Below are 22,191 nucleotides of genomic sequence, written 5' to 3' on the forward strand. Positions count from 1 at the left end.
CCACACTTGGAGGTGAATGCTATCAGGGAGGAACCTCCTTCGCTGGTCTATGAAGAAAAGGAGGAGGTCCAGGTCCACCCCAGTTGGTTAGAGGCAACTACTTTTATCTCTGTCAACCTGGAAAGCGAGAAGAAGGCATAGTTGGTCGCCTGCCTTAGGCAAAACCATGATGTGTTCGCCTAGTCGACGCACGAGCTCCCGAGTATCTCGCCGAGCATGGCTCAAAACGAGCTCCATGTCCAACCAAACGCTTGGCCTGTGATCAAAAGAAGAGGAACTTCAGCGCGGAGCAAAACCAGATCATCCAGTCGGAGATAGAAAAATTACTGGAGCCTGGCCACATTCGTGAAGTCCAATTCCCGAGCTGGCTAGTCAATGTCATGCTGGTGTCTAAGCGGGACAATAAATGACTAGTCTGCATTAACTTTCTCTATCTGAATAAGGCGTGCCCGAAGAATTTCCATCCGCTGTCCAGGATAGATCATATGGTGGATTCTAAGGCGAGTTGCGAGATGATATGCATGTTCGACGCGTACCAAGGATACCACCAAGTGTTGCTCGCCCGAGAGGATCAAGAGAAGGCCAGCTTCATAACGGTCGACGGAATGTATTACTATAATGGCATGTCGTTCGGATTGAATAACATTGGTATCACCTACCAAAGGCTAATGAACACGGTATTTCAACGGCAGATCGACTGCAACATGGAGATATATGTCGATGGCATATTAATAAAATCTCTCCGAGCTATTGACCTTTGTGTAAACGTCGAGGAAACTTACTGAACCTTGAGGGCCTATAGAATAAAGTTGAACCCAAACAAGTGCCTATTAGGCGCAAAGAGTGGCCGCTTCGTTGGTTACATCATCACCGAACGGGGCATCGAGATGAATCCAAGCAAAGTGAAGGCGCTACAGGACATGCCCCTGCCCCATAACTTGAAGGAGGCCCAATGGCTGACCAGGCGGATCACTACGCTGTTAAGGTTCATCTCCAAATCATCCGACGAGAGTCATCCGTTCTTCAAGGTGCTGCGCCGAGCAACAAAATTTCATTGGGACGCAAAGTATGATAAGGAGCTGGAGGAGCACAAGGAGTACCTTAACTCCTTGCCTGTATTGGCCAAGCCGAGCATTGGTGAGACGCTCTGGATCTACTTGTCGTCCTGTAAGGTGGACAATACTGATCCGTAGGTGGATAACTCCCAGAAAAACTCACCACAACCTTGATCCAAATACCCTTAGATCACAAGAGAAGCTTGGAGCACTTAGGAGACTTCTAATAGACTTTAACCAAGTCTATTTTGTCAACCATAGTGAAGCACCCCGAGCTCTCTTAAATAGAGCTTGGGAGAAAACACAAGTTGTGTTTTCCACCACTAGTCGACTGGTACAACCACCAGTCAACTGGTCCTAAGTGAAATTTGTCGTTACAAGCCAACGGTCGGCTACCAGTCGACTGCTATAGTAACACTGAAATTTTACCTTGAGTATAATTTCTCATGCACTCGTCCTTGCCCGGACAATCTAGATCTAGCCTTCTAGCCTCCTCCATCAGCCTCGCATCCCTCGGATGTCTCCCTATCCTTCACGCTTTGTCTTCTAGAGTTTCCATCGATCTTGTCATAGTAGTCGGGTCTTCCTTTGACAAGAGGTCGCGCCTCCAGAACTTCATCCATTTCCAAGTCACACTTGGACTTATGTTGCCAAGATTACATGTTTGGACTTACACCACTAAGACTCACTCTTGGACTTTCCTCCTTTGTCAAGATCACACTTGAATTCTCCTTATTGTTCCTGTATCCTGCACACTCATAATACATATCAAATATGACAATAAACTTAACTTAAATCTTTGACCAAACATCAAAACCTATGACACTTAATTACTCCAATAGGAATGACTTTGGTAGGCTACGAAGTAGATTGCTTACCGCTAAGAAGGGCTTCAATTGATATAGTAGTAGAGGAAAGGGAGGAAGAAGTGGAAGAGAGCAGTGGTTGACAGGTCAACCCATCGTCTTTGCTTCTTCACTCATAGCACCTTCTTGTTCTCCTATGAGTGATTTTTGGGGGGAAGAAAATAGGAGTGCTTGCACTGAACTTCTACTGTTTATTAGAAATGAAGTTTGATTTTGTGTGCCCATCCACCCATGTCAATCCACCTTTCTGCTATACAAAGAAGAGACCATTTCCCCCATAGGGCGATTGTACCTTCATATAGAGGCGTGTTCTGACATTTTTTATTTTTATCATGTCGTGGACAAACATGACTCAACCCATTGGTATGGAGTGACAATTGTCACTTCAGATATGTGGTACCTCATGATTTGATGGGTCTTTCTTTTGCTGTTGACCTCTGATTTAGCTGACAACCATAGCCTTCATGGCTAATCCACTGCTCAGCGATCTACTACATGGTTGGCTATGAAGATGTTACTTCGAAGAGAGCTAATCGGGATGAGAGGGTAAAGCAACCGAAGAAGTTGGACAGTAAGGGAGATATCTCCTCCAAGAATTGCTCTCGCAACCTGAACATCCCACGGTGGGATAGACTTTAAACTCAAGGAGAGTTGGGGAGAGAGACCCAACCAATGGCGAGAGGGAATGGAGTGCAGGAGAGATGTCTCTAGGGGAGGCTTGTGGTCTGAATTTTAATGTCCCTTTGTGGACTGCACTTCCGCCTCCAGGACAACTGATGAAGATGAATCCACAGAGGGGCTAGAGGGATCAAAGTGCAAGGGAGAGAGTATATGGAGGACTGCTCTTGCAGCTTGACTAATGGTGTCTCTTGGTGGACTGTTAATCAAAGAGGTGTTAATAAAAAGTAGAATAAGGTAGTTGGGGTAGGCGAAACCAAAGGGAGATATTCCCATGGGAGATGTTCTCGCTAGCCTAGGTGACGGGTTGGTGAGCATTCTGCTCCTATGCCATCAGTTAGTTATGGAAAGTAAAAATTAAAAGGGTGTGTTTGGTTCAAGTCATCATGTATAACCTTGGTTATGTGATTACCAGATAATCACATAACCAAGGTTATGGGGAATACAACATAACCAAATATTGTTTGGTTCAACCTAGGTAATACAATAAAAACTTGTTTGTTTGAAGGTTTTAATGAATACTCTACTTTAATATTTTACCGTATTACCCTCACTTACAAAACCAACTATACATAATATTATTATTATTATTATTTATTTATTTATTTTTAATGTTTTTTACTTTTCTTTTTCATGTATATTTTTTTACTTTTTATGTGTTTTTTTATTTTTTTAATATTTTTATATTTTTATATTATTTATATTTATATTTTTTTACATTTTTTAAATTTTAATTTAATTTAATTTATTTTATTTTTATTTTTATTATTTTTAAAATTTTAAAATTTTTATAAATTTTTTAACATTTTTAAAATTTTTATTTTTTTATTTTTTATTTATTTTTTAAAATTATTTATTTTTTTTAAAAAATAAATTTTAAAATTTTAAATTTTTTAAAACATTTTTTTAATTTTTTTTACATTTTTTAATATTTTTTTACAATTTTTTCTCTTTTTTTCATGTTTTTTCTTATCGGAGGATATTTTTGGTAAAAAAAATTCGTTAACCCCGGAATCAAGAAAAACCTTAGTTTTCTGAGGTTTTCCGATTCCGGACTGCATGACCCTTTTGCTGACGTGTCGGGAATGAAATATTACTTGGGAATCATCGAATACCTAAACCAAACAAGGTTTTTGTTGATAATCTTAGATGGATAACTAAGGTTATCAAGAATAACCCTAAACCAAATGCACCCAAAGAGTTTTACTCGAGAAGGAACCCTGACCGCTATATTGCTTCAGGGATGTTCCCAAACCTTATTCAAGTCCCTGCATTTATGAGTTCGTGTACTTTTGAGTCTGTGTACTTTTGAGTCCATGAAATTTTTCCGGGGATGTATCCAACAGGATTCCCAATTTTCATCTTTCAGAGTCTACGAGGACTTAGTTTGTAACCAAGACGATATTGCATCTTCAGGTCTACTAGTTGTGGTCTGGCATGGACTCGCACTGGCAGGTTTGCAGGGACTGCGAGGGTGTGCGCTGCAAGGCACATCGATATCCATGAAATCAGAATGGTTGGAAAAGAATTTATAACATCTACTGATATGAAAACCCTAGACTATTAATAGTAAGACAACATCAATACATAAAAATAAAATTAAAAAAATAGGACATTATTTTCATTTATGACTCTCTAAGATCACCTATCAAGCTGGATATGATATAACAAAGGATGATCGCAAGAAAATGAGAGTCAAATATATGAGATGAGAGAAGTTATAGCAAGTTGTCTATACTTACAATCTAGAGGCGAACAAAGGACCAACACAAGAAATGATATTAGCTCAAACAATGTGTCAGCTCAAACTCCAGAATATAATTGCCGATTAATTGACCGACAACTCCAGTGTTTCATACAAAAAGTATATGATACTTTATGCTCTATTAGAACATTTTTATCAATTTCTCTATAAAATTTTTAAAATTTGAGATAAATTATCCACCCATTTTATTAAATTTAAAACATCTACATCAATTTATCTATAATATATGAAGTTTAGGGTAAATTATCTATTTTATTAAATTTAGATAATTATTTTTTACTACACAGTACATCAGCTATTCTAAAATTTTTATTATTTTTATTATTTTCTTCTCTCTTTTACTTTTTTAATTATTTTTTTCTTTTTCCCTATGTAATATCTACTTTTCATTACCTAATTTATTCTCTTTATTTTTTTCTCTCCCAAATTAAATGGTATTTTAATGTTTAGGGAATAGATTTTATTCCCTAAATTTAAATAAGTAAATATAAATTTAAGAAATGGATAAGATAGCTGATATAAGATTTTTTTTTTTATAAAATATAAAATTTAAAGTAAATTATGTGTTTATAGAAGTTGATGTAGATGGTCTTAATATGCCCAACTCATACATTCGTGGAAACCTTAATCAATCCCACGAGAATAACTAAGTTGGTGAAGTGGAAATCGAATCCTCAAGGAATAATATCTTGTGGAATAAAATTCATTCCACCTAAAGAGACATCGCTTGATTTACCTTCCTTCCAAATAACATAGGACGGACGTGGCAGGATGCTTAGGATGAGCCCATCATCTTTTGCCACAAGTGAAAGCCTTAATCACAACAAGCAATAAATCTGATGTGTCAAAGATCTATTAACAACTCACGATAACACTGAATCTGATGTAACAAAGGCCTAGGAACTATGTACGCAGCGGATGTAATAGATTGCTAGAGGAGAGTAGAAATGAATAACGTATTTAAAATTGTCTATCTTTCTCGTTAATTACTAATTCGGATCTGTACTCCATGTGTGCTTTCAATCACCATGGTGTCTTTCCAATTGCTTGGATTACCCAAATCGTTCACATCTCAAATCTGTTCACAGATATAAAGTATAATGTACGTGTTGCTCGGATCTACACCGATTGTCCCAAGTTCCAATCGCCTGGAACTCCGACTTAGTTCCAATCGCCTCATCCTGAACACACATACTCCCTTTCCATATTATCCTTCTCGCCTGCTTGCTTCTGCTACTCAAGTCTGGTTGTCTATAATACTCTTGGTCCTGTTCGACCTGAGGATGTCCCATACTGTCCTTCACATCAAAATATAACAAGATCAACTTAAACTCATTTAACAACCCATCAAAAGCTAACTCACACCACTTGGAATTTCAACCATCTATGCATTCTCTCAACTATTCAAGGTACTAAATATGATCCAGCTCCATTAATGCAACCATACGGACTTGAAAAGCAGCACTCCAGTGATTTCAAACAGCTGTTGCTTGTGAATTCCCCTATAATCTGATGCAATCTGTGAATAGCACCCACGAAATCTGAGTTTCTTTATGTAGATAAAAATTCTCCATCCCAAAGGAGCCTAGCTATTCAACTAGCCAAATTGAATGATCATGATTATTTGAAAATATTCACCCCTGTATGTATTGGAATGCAAACTACCATGAGACAAATAGGAGCAAAGTTACTACAATCACATAATCCTTGGAGTCAGAGACAAACACATCGAATAAGATTGTAGAGTTGAAAAACACATCAAATTCCTGACAAAATTAACCATGAAAGCAAGCTTAGCGGTAACGACGAAGAGACAAAGTTTGGTTCCTCTTCCAGGTTGCCCTGCGTGATGGCCTGGCCTTGTGATGACGATGACCTTTGCCACGGAGACCACGGTACTTCTTACCAGCTGAAGTGAGACCACGAAGCTCACGGTGCTTGTGAACACCCTTGCAGATCCAGTTGATCCTTGGGTCATTGCGGATTACAGTGTGGGCAGCATCAACAAGTACAACCTCAAAATATTTGTAGGTTGAATCCTGTGTAACATAAGAACAGAAATTAGTTCATTGCCAAATTGTGAATACCAGGAAAACTTTGATGTGTAAAGTTCAGTAGACAGGGTAATTAATCTCACCTCGTTCACCCAGTAAGAGTTCAGTACCCTGAGGCCTCCCAACTTTCGGCCAGCTCTCTCCTCTGCGACTGACCGCTTGTTTCGTTGGAACTTAAGCTGAGTGATACCCTGATTCTTGGGTTTTCCATACACAATACCCTTTGGAACAGGCCTCTTCCTCCCACCCCGTCTAACACGAACCCGATAAATGACATAACCCTGGGGGCAGAAAATAAATATTATAACGGAACAAAAAGACAAAAATGAAACATGATGTGCTTAGCATAGAGCTTAATAAAGAGATATCATGCAGTCAATTGACCCTACTAATAGTTAGCACAAACAAGGCTTATGATGATGATACTAAATGATGATATAAAACAAGGTAATATGGGATAACTGAAAACACCTGGCCAGTATGTACATGAAATTGCAAATGCTAAGCTAAAATAGCACCTTTATTTGTTAATGCTGTGCATGATTATGGCTGATTTTCTATTCAGTAGGGACAATTGACCCAACTGGATTTATCCCAATCAATTTAATCTAAAAAATAAACTCAATTATGCAACAATTGTCATTTAAAAATTGTCTATTCTGCCAATTGCATGAATGTTTCACCACTTATTCTATTGCTAATTATAATTTGAGTGCTGGAACTTCTATAAAACATTTTTAAAAAACATTAGTTAAATTTCTATTAACTTGTGGCATACGGTTAGTCTTGTAAAATCCCATTAATGCTTAATCTCTGTATAAAATCATCTTGAGCTCCTATCAAATTTTTTAGCACTTCCAAACTAAAAACAGTTCATATCTCTCTCCTTTGATCACAAAATCATATTAAAAAAATTCCATTTTATCAAACGGATAATGTAGATACAGTAAAATTCAGTGTCAAACAATTTGAAATTGATCATGATCTGCTTCCATTTGCTCATGAGATTTCTTCAACTAATGCTCAATACTCCACTTCAAGCAGATCAAACTTCTAGCTAATTTAGGGGCGGGGGTGTTCATTGAAGACCTTCATGTATATAAATCTAAACGAACATGATTGACATAGTTTAAGGAACCAATTAATTAAATTACTGCTCTAGTTTCTTCACTTGTTCCTCTACAACAATTGGCTTGCGTATATTTGTTTATACGTACAGCTTTAATAATTGTAGCAATGAGTACGATCCAACTAAAGCGTTTCTTAAAATTAGAACCTTTAAACCATCAACCGCCACAATAAATATAACAATCTGAAGGAAGACTTTTGAAACAAAGTACATAGCAATAAACTCCACTGACAAACTAGAATAGAATACATCCAACAATCAAAGTTCTAGCACAGGAAAATCGGAAAGAAGAACAAAAGGATTAAGTCGTAGTTAAGGAAACCAAAAAAATAGGAATTTTGGACATTGACCATACCTGCTTTGCCTTGTAACCGAGACGTCGAGCCTTATCAGGGCGCGTGGGCCTGGTGACGCGCACGATGGACGGAAGCTGACGATACTCCCAGCACCGCACCCTCTGCAGGAACCGCATCACATCGGACTGCTTCTTCCTCCATAGCTCTGACACGTACTTGTACGCCCCTGAAACAGAGATCCAAGATAGAAGCCACAAAACTCAAATGACAGGCTCCAAAACGATGGAAAGGCACTGAAAATAGATGGATCTGTGCATCAAACAGAGAAGCAGGAACGACCCGGAGAAGCAACTCACCCATGGCTTCGGCTAGGGTTTTGCAGTGGGAGCGCGGCGAGGATGAGAGCGAGCGCTCTAAAAGCGAATGACGACTACTTTTACCCGTTGGATTCAGTGAGCCGAATCACGGGCGTTCATTTTCCCCTTTGCCGCTAAGGAGCTTTACATCTCGTGCTCGAAGTACGATGGACGGCAGCAATCGTTTCTATTAATCTGGGCCGTAAAGGCCCAGGCCCGGAGTCTTTGGGGCCATGAATGGAGTTGGCGGTCCACTTAGCGCTTATTAGTGTGTCCCCTCTCCGGTGATCAATGGGTGCAACGAGAGCTTCCGCCGCCGCCGCCGCCGCCGCCACTGCACATGGAAGACGACAGCCCAAAACTTCATTTTATTCATCTTCCATCTTAACAACAAGATAAACCTCAAGACCTCTTGTGTCTTTTTGCTCCACACAAGGCTCATGTATAAGGCGCCTTTACTACGGCCGTTGTCTTTGCTACGGGCGGCGGAGCGGAAGCTCTTCCCAAATCCTCTCATCTTCCTCTACCCCTCTCGTTGTCCGTCTCCATGTGAGACTCCCACCTCGCCTTTTCCCCACTCTATTTACCTCGTCAGAAGCTTCTCGTCATTCACTGCGAAGGAGCGCGTTCCCCTCCCTCCGTATGGTCTTCCCTTTCCTCTGCACTCCGTTCTCTTCTCCTCTACTCCTCAAACTCCTCGTGAACAAGATGTAGAGCGACCAGGTAACTAAAGTTTCCATTTTTTTTTCCTTGGTCCCATATCTTCATTTCTTGTTCGTGCGACCTAAATGTGTTCATTCGACTACCATAATTTTGTCGTTTGCAGATGAATCTGAGGATGAAGAATGGGTGATTGAGTGGGAAGAAGAGGACAGCGCAGACCCTCAGGTACGTGTCTATTTATGAAAAGAAAAGATAGCATTTTCATTCGACTTTCGTGATTGGGAGATGCCTTTTGTTGGTCTCTGACAGATTGGTGATGGAGGGGATGGTGGTGGAATTGTGTTGGGAGATGCCAAGTGGGGTGAACGAGCTCTCTCCGTAGCTCGTGAGGTGCTCAATCTCCACTTCAGCGAGGACTTGGTGCTGTTCGCTTTCAAGGTGTCTCCAAGAGGATATGTTTACGTGCGGCTTGATAAGCTTACCAACAAGTAAAATCATTCCTGCTTTACTGTTGACTGAGTTTCTCTTACCAGATTGCTGTCTTAGAATGTAGTTATAGTAGATGGTTATTGTTATTTCAATACTTCCAGCTAGTTGATCAATCAACTATGCTAATTACAAGAGAGCTTTTTGTTGAGTCATGTCTAGTAATGAGCATCTAATTTGATGACCTAGCATAGCTCTACTATTTCGTTACCAAGTATGAGTGAGCAAACACACAAGGAATGAGAATGTTAGCATGCCTTAATTTGTAATGTGGAAACAAAAGGCACTTAGGAAGCTGTCTGTACTTGATTTTAATTAACAAAGCTTCTTTTACTCCTAATGTACCTTCAAGATTCTTGAAGGCCCATTTTCACTGACCAACTTTCTTGTTTCTTGGAAATTCACCAAATTCCTAGTTCCATTTTCTGCAATAACTGCCACTCCTCTGCAACAATTAGCCAATTTTATGAGTCGTTCGAAGAAACTGCTTTGGCATAAGGATTTAGAGGCAACTTTAGTTGTTTATGCTCTCTTTAGACACTCATACATGCTCAAGCAATATAGTCTTGTAGCCGTATAGCATGTGTATATAAAATTTGTAAAAAGTGGGAACATAATGGTGTCAAATTATCACGAGACCTAATGCTTGTACCTAGGAATAACTGGTGGGAATATAAGTATGTTTGTGCAACTTTTTGCTGTGCATAAGGACTTCCATTTCAGCTTCAATCTGTGATTGTCAAATCCCTGAACACATCATTTTCAAAGGTGCAATTAGATTTCCCTTCCTCTCTACTTCTATCTTATGTTAAAAAAAGCTTATATCTTCTCCAACCTCTTTAGAACTTGCATCTTCACTTTCATATCTGATACTTCAACAAGACCATAATTCTAATGCCAATTTATTAGAGCATGGTGTAACTCTGATACCAATATGTTAGGATTTGGTATAACTCTGATATCAGTTTGTTACAAAGTATGATAGATCATTGACACAGAGAACCAATTAAACGTAGTTGAAACACACTACTAGATTTTGTGGAAATTTTTAGAAGGGGAGAAAATCATAGGCAAGGAAAGGAGTGAATCACATTAATGACAGGAGCTACAAAGAGGGTATGACGATCAAATTTTTAGATGGTGGTGAGTCCTTCTATAATGATGACCAGGGTTTAAATATCCATGGTTGGAACTAGTGAAACTAATTTGGTGGAACAGTAAAGTTCTGGTGTTGGTTGACCTAATGCATGGGTACCAGATATCATAAGAAGGAAAATAAGAAGAAGAAGAAGAAGAGAAAGAAGAAGAGTTTCTTGACAACTGGAATCACTTTTTTTTTTCACCTTCTACTGCAACACATGCTTGCTTGTCGTGGTTAAGGATTCCTCAAATTTGTCATCATCTGCTAAAGTCTCTCTTACCCCCTCTGATACCCTATATCAAATTTCTTTCCCATGAGTTGTTGTGTTGAGTTTTTGATTGGTTTTGATTCAGTATATCCATGGAAGGATTGTCTTGCTAGCATCAGGTGAAACAAACAAAATCTAAAATAATGATGATGTCACACCACACCATAGTCTCTCCCGAAAGAAATGTTGCTCTTGATATTTATCACGTTAATAACCATTTATAGTGTAGGGGTATTTATTGACAATATGCATGTGCCGATTGACTCTTGTTATGTTTGTCACCTTAAATTCAAACTCATTAGAGATGTTGATGCCCTAAGTCAAACACCCTTCAGTAGGTGGCAAAGCTAGTTATCATACCTGCGTCAATGAGTGCACACTTTATTTTTGGCACAAGAAATGAGTGCACACTTGATGTTGGACAAAATTTTTTCCATCTCTCTACTTGTCATGCTTTCATGATCATGAAACAAGTTGTAGAAGTGTTTGGTGAGGAAGGATAAATTTGATGGCACTTCTAGTATTGTTGTAGATAGTTTTAATTACACTTCTTTCTAGGATTCAAAGCATTTCTCCTTGGAGTTTGAATTAAACATGAATTTTGAATAACCATTTATAGATGCCATCTGGTTTCGCTGGAGAATTCTAAACATGATTTGAAGCTATGAATATGAAGAAATAGAACATGAGAATTGCATTTAAAACAAATCGTTAAGCCATGATTTTCATCATCAAGTAGTGTGTGCCCCACTATTTTGGTAGCTATTAGTATTTTCATCTAAATATATTTTAGATTGCTAAATTAAACACTAGGTTCAACCGATTGACACATCTGTCTATACTAACCCACTCAAATGGAAATAGAATGGAATTGACACATTGATTCTTTTTTCTCTGTTTTTTTGGCCATTTGCATCCAAAGACTAAGGGATGTGATTTTTTTTCCTAATCAACTGACTTTGTTGGGATATATTATTTTATTTTTTGGACAAGAGATAAAGGAAGAGATCTCGAGTACTATTGTTGGCCCCTTAGTATATTTCAGTATAGAAGATCAGACTAGGGATCTTTATTTGCTTATTAACTCTTTCATATGGAAGAGTAATATCAAGAATAGCTATATTTGATACTATGTAATTTGTGATGCGTAACATGCATACAAAATACACGGGAATAGCCGATGACATTTTGCATCCTGGTTGAGGTAGAAATTACCAGACTTCATTCCCTCACGCTTGGTGTCAATGTGTTAATATGTAAAGCAGTCAGAATTTGTCCTACCAGCTAATGAGTTTTCCATTTCAGATACGGGTGCCCTAACATAGAGGAAATTAAGAAGTTCAACAGTCTTTATAAGACACGATTGGACGAGATTATAGAGTCAGGAGAAATTCCTCTAGATTTAGCCATAGAGGTGAGAAGCTAAACTGTCTCTTACCTATGGGTAGAACATGCATGCAGAAACTTACTAGTTCATTTGTTGCAGGTATCGTCGCCGGGAGCTGAACGGTTATTGAAGGTTCCTGAGGATTTGGATCGTTTTAGAGACATGCCACTGAGAGCGAAATACCTTGAACAAGCTATAGAGCCAAAGCGACACCAAGAAAAAGATGGAGTGTTCTTGATAGACTCATTTGACATCGAATCTGGATCGTGCGTGTGGAAGTTGGCGGATGTAAGGGAAAACAGAGGTGAAGCGGGTAAAGGAAGAGGGCTAAGTAGAAGGCAGAAAGACTGGAGACTAGAACTACCATTTGGAGCAATAAAGATGCTCACATTGTACTTGAGTTAAAAACACTTGACTATGTCTTCATAGCAATTAATTCGGCTTGGAAGTCATTCTTAATCTTGAGATAGATGACCATCCCGGCATATGAACATAAAAAATCTGTTTAGGGATTTTCTTTCCATCAAAGATTTGCTTCCGTCAGACTCTTTGGTTGCGAACACATGGCCAACGCTTTTTGTTTGTTTGAAAGAATAGCTAGTCTTAGGTTTTAGAGGGTGATCTCACAACCTCCACAAGCAGTATGAATCTATAGGGTTTCAAACGTCTTAGAAGAAGATATTTCTCTCTATAAAAGCAGCATGAATCTTACAACTTTCACATGCATCACCAAGACGTCTCCTAGGTTTTCAGATGCTCAATTAGTGAGAAAACTGGAATCGCCATTCTTTCCATTTTATGAGCCCTTAAAATACATTGTAATACATTAGAAAGCCTCTAAACCAAGATTTTCCTTTTGGTAGGTCATCGATTCGACCCGGCACATCAATGTTGTTTGAGGTGTTAGAATACTTTAGATCCAGATTTCCTCACCAGTGCAGGCCACTGCATTCAATTCTCCATTCTCGCTGAAGCTGAGTAATGAAGGATGAGGCCAAGATTAGTGCAAGCATCATCTGTCGAATTATCTAGTCATAATACACGCTAAACTTCATAGCGGCTAGAGACATACAGCTATATGATTTGAGGATCTGAAACCGCAAATGGATCTTGTAGTAGTTCACAAGAATTCTGCTCAAAGAGAGGTGTGATATTTGTGGGAAAGGGAGATTTTTTCAGTTAAATAGAAAATAAAAGATTACAGTTCCCTGTACAAGGTCCGTATAGGATGGGACTTCACCGAGGGTAGTACTGTAGATAGACCAGATTACAATATGCTTAAAAGATTTGTTCACGCCAGGTAGTTGTAAATCTGGGAATTGTTCTTGTCCCTCTCCAAGTATTCCCGGTCGATAAGGCTTTCTATTCTCTTCTTCAAATCCGCAGGCTTTATCGGAAACTTAAGCTATAAGAATGACACAACACAGTGATCAGAGTAATAGATGGAAAAAAAGAAGGGTAAAAATAAAAAAGGGCGCATCTTATTTTCATTAACATCAAAAGAGTGTCCCATGTTGAAAAAATATCAATAAAGAAATCACAACTGCTCTAAACAATTTTGATAAAAATTGTTCTGACACTAGTTAAAACTACTCCAATATTGATTAAAACTATTCCAACTTGGACAAAATTGTTCTAACTTTGTTCAAAATTACTTCAACTTGATAAAATAAAACGCTCCAATTTATCAAAAATGCTACAACTGGATAAAATTATCCCAACTTGTTATAGCAATTTTGATTAAAAGTGTAATAACATGAATCAGTTTTAGTCAAAATTGCTACAGGAAGTTTTGGTTAAGCTGCTCCACGTTGAATAACTTTTGACCAAAATTGCTCCAGGTTATAACAATTTTAATCAAAACCACCACAACAGTCTGGAATATAAGGGTATTTTTGGAATGAAAAGTAGGATGGAGTGCCCTTTTCGATATTTTTTTCCAACAAAGAGTGTCCTTTTGACAATAATGAAACTAAAGGGCACCCTGTTCATTTTTGGCCAAAAAAGAACGACTGCCAGTTACCTGCTGAAAGAGTTCAGTAATTAGCAATGTGTGACTAAGTATTTTCCTTGTCTTCATAATGCGAACAATAGCTGCATCAACCTGCAAATGAAAACAGGAGCGAATAATATAAAGAGCAGGTCGAAAGGACATGTAGATCTAGCTTCAGATATCTCCTACTTTCTAACAAGTAAATAAAAAGAGAGTTATATCGTGTCCAAGTTAATCACAAAATGAAAGGTTCACCAAGGCGAGATGGCACCCAGGTTTGATATGCCATGTTAAACGACCTTTCACACTAACGAATTCTTGGAAACTAGAAACTTTTGCAGAAAGCTCCACCAAAACTACTGATACCTTTTGCATCAGTAAAGCTACATCTTAAGTCCAAGCTACTCCTGAGGAGGTTTATCACTTACCATATTTTTAAACATTATGTTTTTCACCTATTTTCTGGGTGATTTCCAGTATTGGGCTGGGTGCCTCTAACCAGTAGAAATCCATAGAGGAAAGCTGACTCAATAGACTAAGCCTTGATGTATATTTTCTGCAATTTATGATAAAATGAATTTTCAAGTAGTTCTTCTGAAGGCGCCAACCATGGGTGTGGTTAACGTGGTTTCATAAAACTCTGACGAAGTCGATTAAAGTTGCTAATATTAGTTAAAAAATAATAATTATATTTCGAACTCTAAACCAACTGAAATAAAATATTGAGGCTATATACTACAAATCAGATTATTGGACCGTTTCATTTTTGAATGCTCTAATATTGAAGCTGTTCAAGCCACATATTCAATTGAACCTCCGGCTATCGGTTTTGCCGAACCAAGTGACCACCAGGGAACACTTCCTGGAAATACTGTGGTTATTAAGCAAAAGAATATGCAGTTACAGCTGTTAATACAGGTTGCAGAAACCCTGAAGAACATCCAGGCTGATCTAAAAACAATTGTAGAGCAAACTAGGGGGAGCAGGAGCAGCACAGCGGCAATCCCGGACTCCTTAGTTGAAAAACTACAAAAGCTCACCCTTGGAGCTCAAGAAAAACAAAGAGAAGGCAAAGGAAAGCTACGAGTCTTTAAGGACCCCTTCAAGATCCTTCAAGAAGAAAAAGAAAAGCTGAAAAACTGATGGCGTCTCAAAACTTCACCCAGACAGTTCAGGAGCAACTCCCTACTCCAATATTTGACGATCAAATAAGAGAGTATCGAAGAAATCATAGAGGCCTACATAATGCCCGGCAAGCAACACGAACACTAAGCAGGATCCTAACTGGAGGAGTCACCCCACAATACACCCTGGAACAGCAAATAGATCCTTAGGAGCAGCTAAGGTTATCCATGCAAGAACGTGCCTCCATAGTTCCAGCTGAAGTTCTGTACCACTCAAGACGAGATGATGTTCATCATCGAGTCTATGTACACTGATCGAAGGAGGCCATACCATAACAGACAATAATCAAGTGGACAGACCATTTATTAAAGATGAAAGCCACAATCAACTACAAAGGAGTGGCAGGCAATACATCCATCTAGGTATCTTGCAAGTACGAATACAAATCCTGCACCGACAGGAGGAAGGTACAATGACTTTAATAATTTTCAGGGACAATCAATGGCTTGGTGACCAGTCAATCCTAGCAACTATGGAAGTTGACTTAATCAGAGGAAGCCAGCTGGTTTATATCATCCCCAACACCATGCTAACTGTTGGAGATTTGTTGGAGATTTTTATAGAAATATTCAACTCTCCATCCTCACCAGAGGTTATGAGCAGTGGCGAAATAGCGAAGCCAACCTATTGATAACAAGGGGCCTTGTCGGAAGGTTATCAAATACTCCCAACGTTGGATTCGCTTATACTATTCAAGGTGTAGTAGACTACCTAACAAGCCATGGAGTTAGAGCATTACCTGGAAGACGTTACTCAACTTCAACACTCCAAGGTCTTAATTGGGTAATCCAGCCAACCCAATTAGCTATTCCTATGCAACCCTCGGAGGTAAACAGCAACAACCTTATTGACGGAAGAATTTCCCTGAGTTTTAGTAATTACAGGGCAGCACTAGCAGCCAAGCTACCTTACTATAATAACCAAGATGAAGAAGTTCAGAGTGATGAAGATGGATCTCAAGCCCCACAAATTGCAACGGTCCTCACTAAAGGCGAAGCAATCTAGGATACCCTAGGAGAGCCAAGCGGCAAATTTGACTACTACGCAAGGTTTTCAATAGCGACGAATAGCGCGCTACTATCAGCGAACGCTGCAGAGCGTTCGCTAATTAGCGATTGTCCTGAATAGCCCATGCTATTCGGGACAAAAGCATCGATAGAGCACATAACGTGCGCTATCGTGACCTAGCGACCCATAGCGGGCGTTATAATTGCAAATTGCTTACAAAATAGCTAAGGCAAAGGCGAGGAGGCAAAGGCGAGTGGAATCGTGAAGGTAGGGCAGAGGCGACAGGCGACAGGCGACAGGCGACAGGCGACAGGCGACAGGCGACAGGCGACAGGCGACAGGCGACAGGCAACTAGCGACAACTTGTGAGCGGCGAGCCGTGACCTGTGAGCGGCAGCGAGGGGCAGCGATTGGAGGTCAACTTTTCTCCTTCCTTTCATTTTCTTCGTTTAGTTTTTCCTTTTCGTTTTTTGTTTCTCGAAGGAGCAAAAGCGATTTCGCGATTTGCAGAAGTCAGGCATCTGGATCGATCGAGTGATCGATTGAGATCCTTTCTGTTCAAACAGAAAGGATCTGGATCGATCCAGATTCCTTGGATCGATCACAGGATCAATCCAGATTCCTTGGATCGATCCAATGATTGATCCAGATACCCTGAATTGATTCCCATTTTTTTGCTGATTTGTTTCTAATTAATTAATTATTTTTTCTTTTGTTTTTCTAGGATTTTGATCGTCTAGTTAGAATTTGCAATGTCTACGAATTTGTCAAAAAAAGATAAAAAAGATATTGGTTGGAAGTATTATTATCAAAATGAGGGGAAAAAAATCTGTTCGATGTAAATTTTGTCATCATATATCGAATAGAGGGATTACTCGCTTGAAAGAACATTTAGCTCAAACTCATAAAGGGGTTGCACCTTGTGTTAGTGTTCCAGATGATATTAAAAAAGAAATTAGACAATCACTTGACAAAATTAGAGCATCTAAAAGCAAACAAACCGAATTGTTACGAGAGATTGGTGAGGGTTCCCAAAGTATGAGTACGCAATCATCAAAAGTTGGAAGTGTAGGGGGAAATTCAATTGGATGTTCTGGTAGTGATGAATCAAAAGGTAAAGGTACTCGGTTTGTTAGTTCCGAACCTAGACAAACAACTCTAAATTCGGCATACAAAAAAGATTTGCTGGTTGATGTGAAGCGTAGAGTTGGTCGTTTTATTTACTCTGCCGCATTTCCGTTTAATGTCGTGAATGATCCTTATTGGTTGTCTTTGGTTGAGGGTACTGCGGAATATGGAAGAGGGTTCAAGCCTCCTTCAATGCATGAGTTAAGAACTTGGATACTTAAAGGTGAGGTTGATGGCATCAACCTAATATATGAGGAGCATAAAAAGGCATGGAAAAAATATGGATGCACTATTATGTCCGATGGTTGGACGGATACTTTCTTTTAATGCATCAACTTCTATTAAAAATGGGGAATTGATCTTTAAATATCTTAATGATGTTGATGAGGTGGGAGAGGAAAACGTGATTCAAATTGTCACGGATAATGCTTTGAATTGCATTAAGGCGGGGAAAAAATTATAGAGACTAGACAGAATTTGGTGGACACCTTATGCGGCGTATTGCATTGATCTAATGTTGGAAGATATTGCAAAGTTGAAGATTTTTTTTTATATAATTGAGCATGCTAAGATGGTTGTGAAGTTCCTTTATGGTCATGGGACTATACTTTCTTTGATGAGAAAGTATACAAACGGTAACGAAATTCTCCGTCTCGTTACTCGCTTTGCTACTTCATTTCTCACTCTTCAGAGTATGTATAAGGTTAAAAGACCACTTGAACAAATGTTTGTTTCCGAAGATTGGGTTAGTTCACCACTATTTCAAACAACTCAGGTGAAGGTCGTGAAGAGAATTATTGTGATTGATCCCAACTTTTGGCCACATGTTGCATTTTGTGTTAAGAGTGTTGTTCCTCTTGTAAGTGTGTTAAGGGGAGTTGATTCGAAGGAGAGATCGGCTATGGAATATATTTATGAACTTATGGATAAGGCAAAAGAAATAATAAAATTTAATTGTGGGGAAGTTGACAGAAAATACAAGCCCATTTAGAAAAAAATTAATTCACGATAGACTCCACAACTTCATCATCCTCTACACGTGGCTGGGTACTATTTGAACCTGCAATTGCGTTATGAAGAAAGATTTTCTGATTGTGATGAAGTTAGAGATGGATTGTATACTTGCATGGATAATGTTGTCTTCTGATGATCGTCTTAAAGCGGACATCCAATTGGACTTGTTTAACAAAGCTGAAGGAGAATTTGGAACTCCAATAGCAAAACGAACAACAATGTTGCGAACTCGTAAAATTTTCTTCTTGTAACCGTTCTTGTAAAATTATACTAGCATTCGTATTTTAAAATTATATACATTCTTGTAATTTTTTTTATGTTATTACCTTGTCTCGTGGTGGGAACGCTTTGGAAGTAGGACACCCGAGCTTTCTACATTTGTAATTCGAGTGCTTGGTTTCACTTGTAGTGCTTCAGGATGTGAAAAAAATTGGAGCACTATTGAATCGGTGAGTATTCTAAGTTTCTAACTCTACTTGAATTTTAATTGTTTTATAATTTTCATATCATTGTTTAATTTTTTATATATGTTTTCTTCTTTGCAATATTAGATTCATACAAAAAAGAGAAATAGGCTTGAACATGCAAAGTTGAATGCGTTGGTGTTTGTGAAATATAACTTCAAGCTTAGGGGGAGAAACATTAGGAGAGACAAGATTGATCCCATTGTAGTTGATAAAATTAATTCGGATGATGAATGGATAACTGAGAATGAAGGTCCAGTCTTCCCCATAACTATTAAATGGCTTGAAGATGATGAATTATTTGAAAGTGATCCTATTGTGAGTGTGCCGTCAGCTACCTTTGAAAGTCTTTATGACTTAGATAAACAAGTCGAAGATGTTGAGGATATAGTTGAAGTTCCTCCTACGAATTCAAAAAAAAAGAGTTGTTGAAAATTCAAATAAGCACTAAGCATATGCAAACTATTTACTTATATCTACTTTACCTATAATTGATTTTTAAATGTCATATCTCTTATATAATAGGTGGAAGCAAAGACAAACAAGCAAGCTTGAGTCTTTATATAAGAGAAAGCAAAGACAAACAAGCGAAGTTGAGTCTTGTTGATTGGAAAATAATCATCTTGATACTGAAAATTATGGTGGAGTAATTCCAACAACTTTTTATAGTGGAAATTTTCCAACAATAGACACTATTGATGATGATAGTGATATAGAGTTGGATGATATAGATTATTTTTAGGTTATGTTGTTTTAATTATAGGACTTTTTAAATTGTTGTTATGGGATATTTTGACATGTAATGAATTATTATGATTAATTTTAGGTTATGTTATTTTTATTTTACTTATATAAGTATATTTTGTTTTTTTATATTTAAACATTGACGTGCACAAAAAGTTTGCGCTTCGCTATTTACGCTACGCGATGACAAGACAAAAACGCTATGAACCAACGCTAACGCGATTTAAAACACTACTACTACGTCAATTATGCCCATACGACGATCAATGGGAAAAACCTTCTATCAAAGTCAAGAAGTTATCCCCAACTGCTACCTTACCACAAAGAAAGACTCCTAAAGCTACAAGAGTTGACTTAGTCGCAGATGAAGAACGCATTATAGACGCCAGAGGACGAGGCCTAATATCCACAGGCCTTAGCATAGAACTCCCTTAGGGAACTTATGGACGAATAACACCAAGATCGGGTAACGCATGGATGTGAGGCCTTGCTGTAGGAGCAGGGGTTATTGATGCAGATTATCGTGGTGAAATCAAGGTACTTTTATTTAATCATTCTGACCACCAGACACATATTCAACAAGGATAACGCATTGCTCAATTAATTACTGAGCAAATATTGATGTCCGACGTCCATGAAGAAATTGAACTGTACCAGACAACAAGAGGTAGTGGAGCTTTTGGCTCTACTGATGAGACAACACTACTTTACAGAAGTAAAAGAAGAGGAGTCAAGTTCTTATTTCAGTCGACTTCAACCAACCCTTCAAAGTAGCGGAGATCTCGCCTACCCATCCCAACAAAACCCAATAGTATGCGATAACTGTCCTGAGGCAGACAAAGAAGAATTTTCAAGCCCCTTTTTTCTTTGAGGAAGGTACAATTTCTCTTCCAACTTTTAATGTCATAGCCACAGGATATGAAATAGAACAAGAATCTGAAAAGGAGTTAGACTATCCGGCGGTACGAAGACTCAGAAAAGCTTTATTCCAACGCCATCACTACGACAACATCACCATATAGACCCCCTGTAGATACGACAATGGGGCCTCCAAGCTATCCACCAGCAGTTAATATTGACACCTCAACATTCAAGCAACCTGCATTCGAAAGTGCTAAAAGAGTCAAATTTAAAGGAGGATACAATAATGAAATGTGGACACTCCCTTCAGCTCAACAGGCGGGGGGAGCCATGTTTGTAATCCTAGACCAACTGGGACTATTTGATGACGCCTTCGCACGATGGGAGTCAATCACAAGGAACCATGTCTCAAGCCAAGGCTTTACAGATGTCCATGACAAGATCGAATACATGGAAAATCTCCTAGCAGAAGTTGAAAAGCTTATATGGATCCAATGGCGAATGCAGTACAGTACAAAATACCAAGCCCTAATTACATCAGGAGACGGGAGGGAAGGAACCCAGAACATCTTGTCTCAAATGAGGAGGGTATTCACCCTAGAAGACCTAGCGCAAGTATCCAAAGTAATTCAAGATGCTGCCTATAGAGATCTTAAAATACTATCATGTGACAATGTCAAGAACATCATCCAGTACATGAATGAGTATATGCGACTTGCAGCAAAAACTAGAAGGCTCTACATCAACAGTGAACTATTTGAAAAATTCTAGCTAAAAATGCCGGGAGACCTTGGAAGAAGAATCAAAGAAGCCTTTGAGCAAAAGTATCCTGGAGTAGTTATAGGCGTAATGCCTAGAATTTTATTTGCTTACAGGTTCTAGAAGACGAATACAAAGATGCAACTTTCAAAAGGGCCTTGAAAAACCTATCCTTTTGCAGTAAGATACCAATACCAAGATACTACAAAGAGAAGAAGTATGGAATAAGAAGATCAAAGACGTACAAAGGTAAACTGCATGATACCCATGTACGAATAGAAAAGAGAAAGCACTTAGTACGCAACCAACGTTGCAAGTGCTACTTGTGTGGACAAGAGGAGCATTTTGCCAAAGAATGTCCCAACGACAAAAGGAACGTAAAAAGAGTAGCCATCTTCGAGCAATTAGAAGTCCCAAAAGATTATGACATTATTTCAGTCCAAGAAGGGGAAGAACAAAGCGATGCAACCTTCAATATCTCAGACGGAGAAGATTGTGAAGACATGGGAAGGCCTCTGCAAATTCCATTACAGGAGTTTATATTTATGCTTGGAGAAATAGACGGAGGTTACCGACCACAAGTAAAACTGCCTGATCACCAAATGAGCTGCTTACATAAATGACAGCATAACCTTTTTGTGCAGCAACAATATGAAAACTGTCTGGTGCAAGAGGAAATCCATGAAGAGGGCAAGAATCCATTGCCCAGAATGTATGGTCACAACCTGCAACCTCTGCGGATCATACTATTTCAAGCAAGAGGTACCAGTAGCCCCAGCATCACCAATACCATTTTTTCCTCGGAAGTTAATCCAAGAGCAGCTATATTACATCTCATGGTGTGAAGAAGAAATGAAAAGATTGAAAAAAGAAGTAGCCTATTACAAGCAG

General features: G+C 38.7%; 3 protein-coding genes across 4 annotated transcripts in view; 1 reads left to right on the forward strand and 2 right to left on the reverse strand.

Moving 5' to 3' along the window:
- Positions 1-6,011: 6,011 nt before the first annotated feature.
- On the reverse strand, positions 6,012-8,350 carry LOC121967246 (60S ribosomal protein L15-2-like). The gene is made up of 4 exons (XM_042517348.1): positions 8,200-8,350; positions 7,903-8,069; positions 6,502-6,699; positions 6,012-6,403 (listed from the first exon to the last, which is right to left on the reverse strand). The coding sequence occupies exons 1-4, from the start codon at positions 8,201-8,203 to the stop codon at positions 6,158-6,160; spliced, it is 615 nt and encodes a 204-aa protein (XP_042373282.1). The 5' UTR covers positions 8,204-8,350; the 3' UTR covers positions 6,012-6,157.
- Positions 8,351-8,469: 119 nt separating this feature from the next.
- On the forward strand, positions 8,470-12,687 carry LOC121967245. The gene is made up of 5 exons (XM_042517347.1): positions 8,470-8,922; positions 9,026-9,087; positions 9,172-9,350; positions 12,063-12,171; positions 12,244-12,687. Exons 1-5 carry the CDS (start codon positions 8,640-8,642, stop codon positions 12,547-12,549), a joined length of 939 nt encoding a protein of 312 aa, XP_042373281.1. The 5' UTR covers positions 8,470-8,639; the 3' UTR covers positions 12,550-12,687.
- A 610-nt stretch (positions 12,688-13,297) lies between these two features.
- The window catches only part of LOC121967248 (cullin-4-like), a 42,083-nt gene continuing 33,189 nt past the window's right edge, over positions 13,298-22,191 (reverse strand). For both annotated transcript variants that reach the window (XM_042517349.1, XM_042517350.1), the window contains exons 16-17: positions 14,168-14,248; positions 13,298-13,549 (exon numbers count right to left, since the gene is read on the reverse strand). In XM_042517349.1, coding sequence (XP_042373283.1) covers positions 13,436-13,549; positions 14,168-14,248 — 195 coding nt within the window. In that variant the 3' untranslated portion in view covers positions 13,298-13,435. The remainder of the gene's footprint in view (positions 13,550-14,167; positions 14,249-22,191) is intronic.

Source organism: Zingiber officinale, chromosome 3B, assembly GCF_018446385.1.
Source record: "Zingiber officinale cultivar Zhangliang chromosome 3B, Zo_v1.1, whole genome shotgun sequence".
NCBI lineage: Eukaryota > Viridiplantae > Streptophyta > Magnoliopsida > Zingiberales > Zingiberaceae > Zingiber > Zingiber officinale.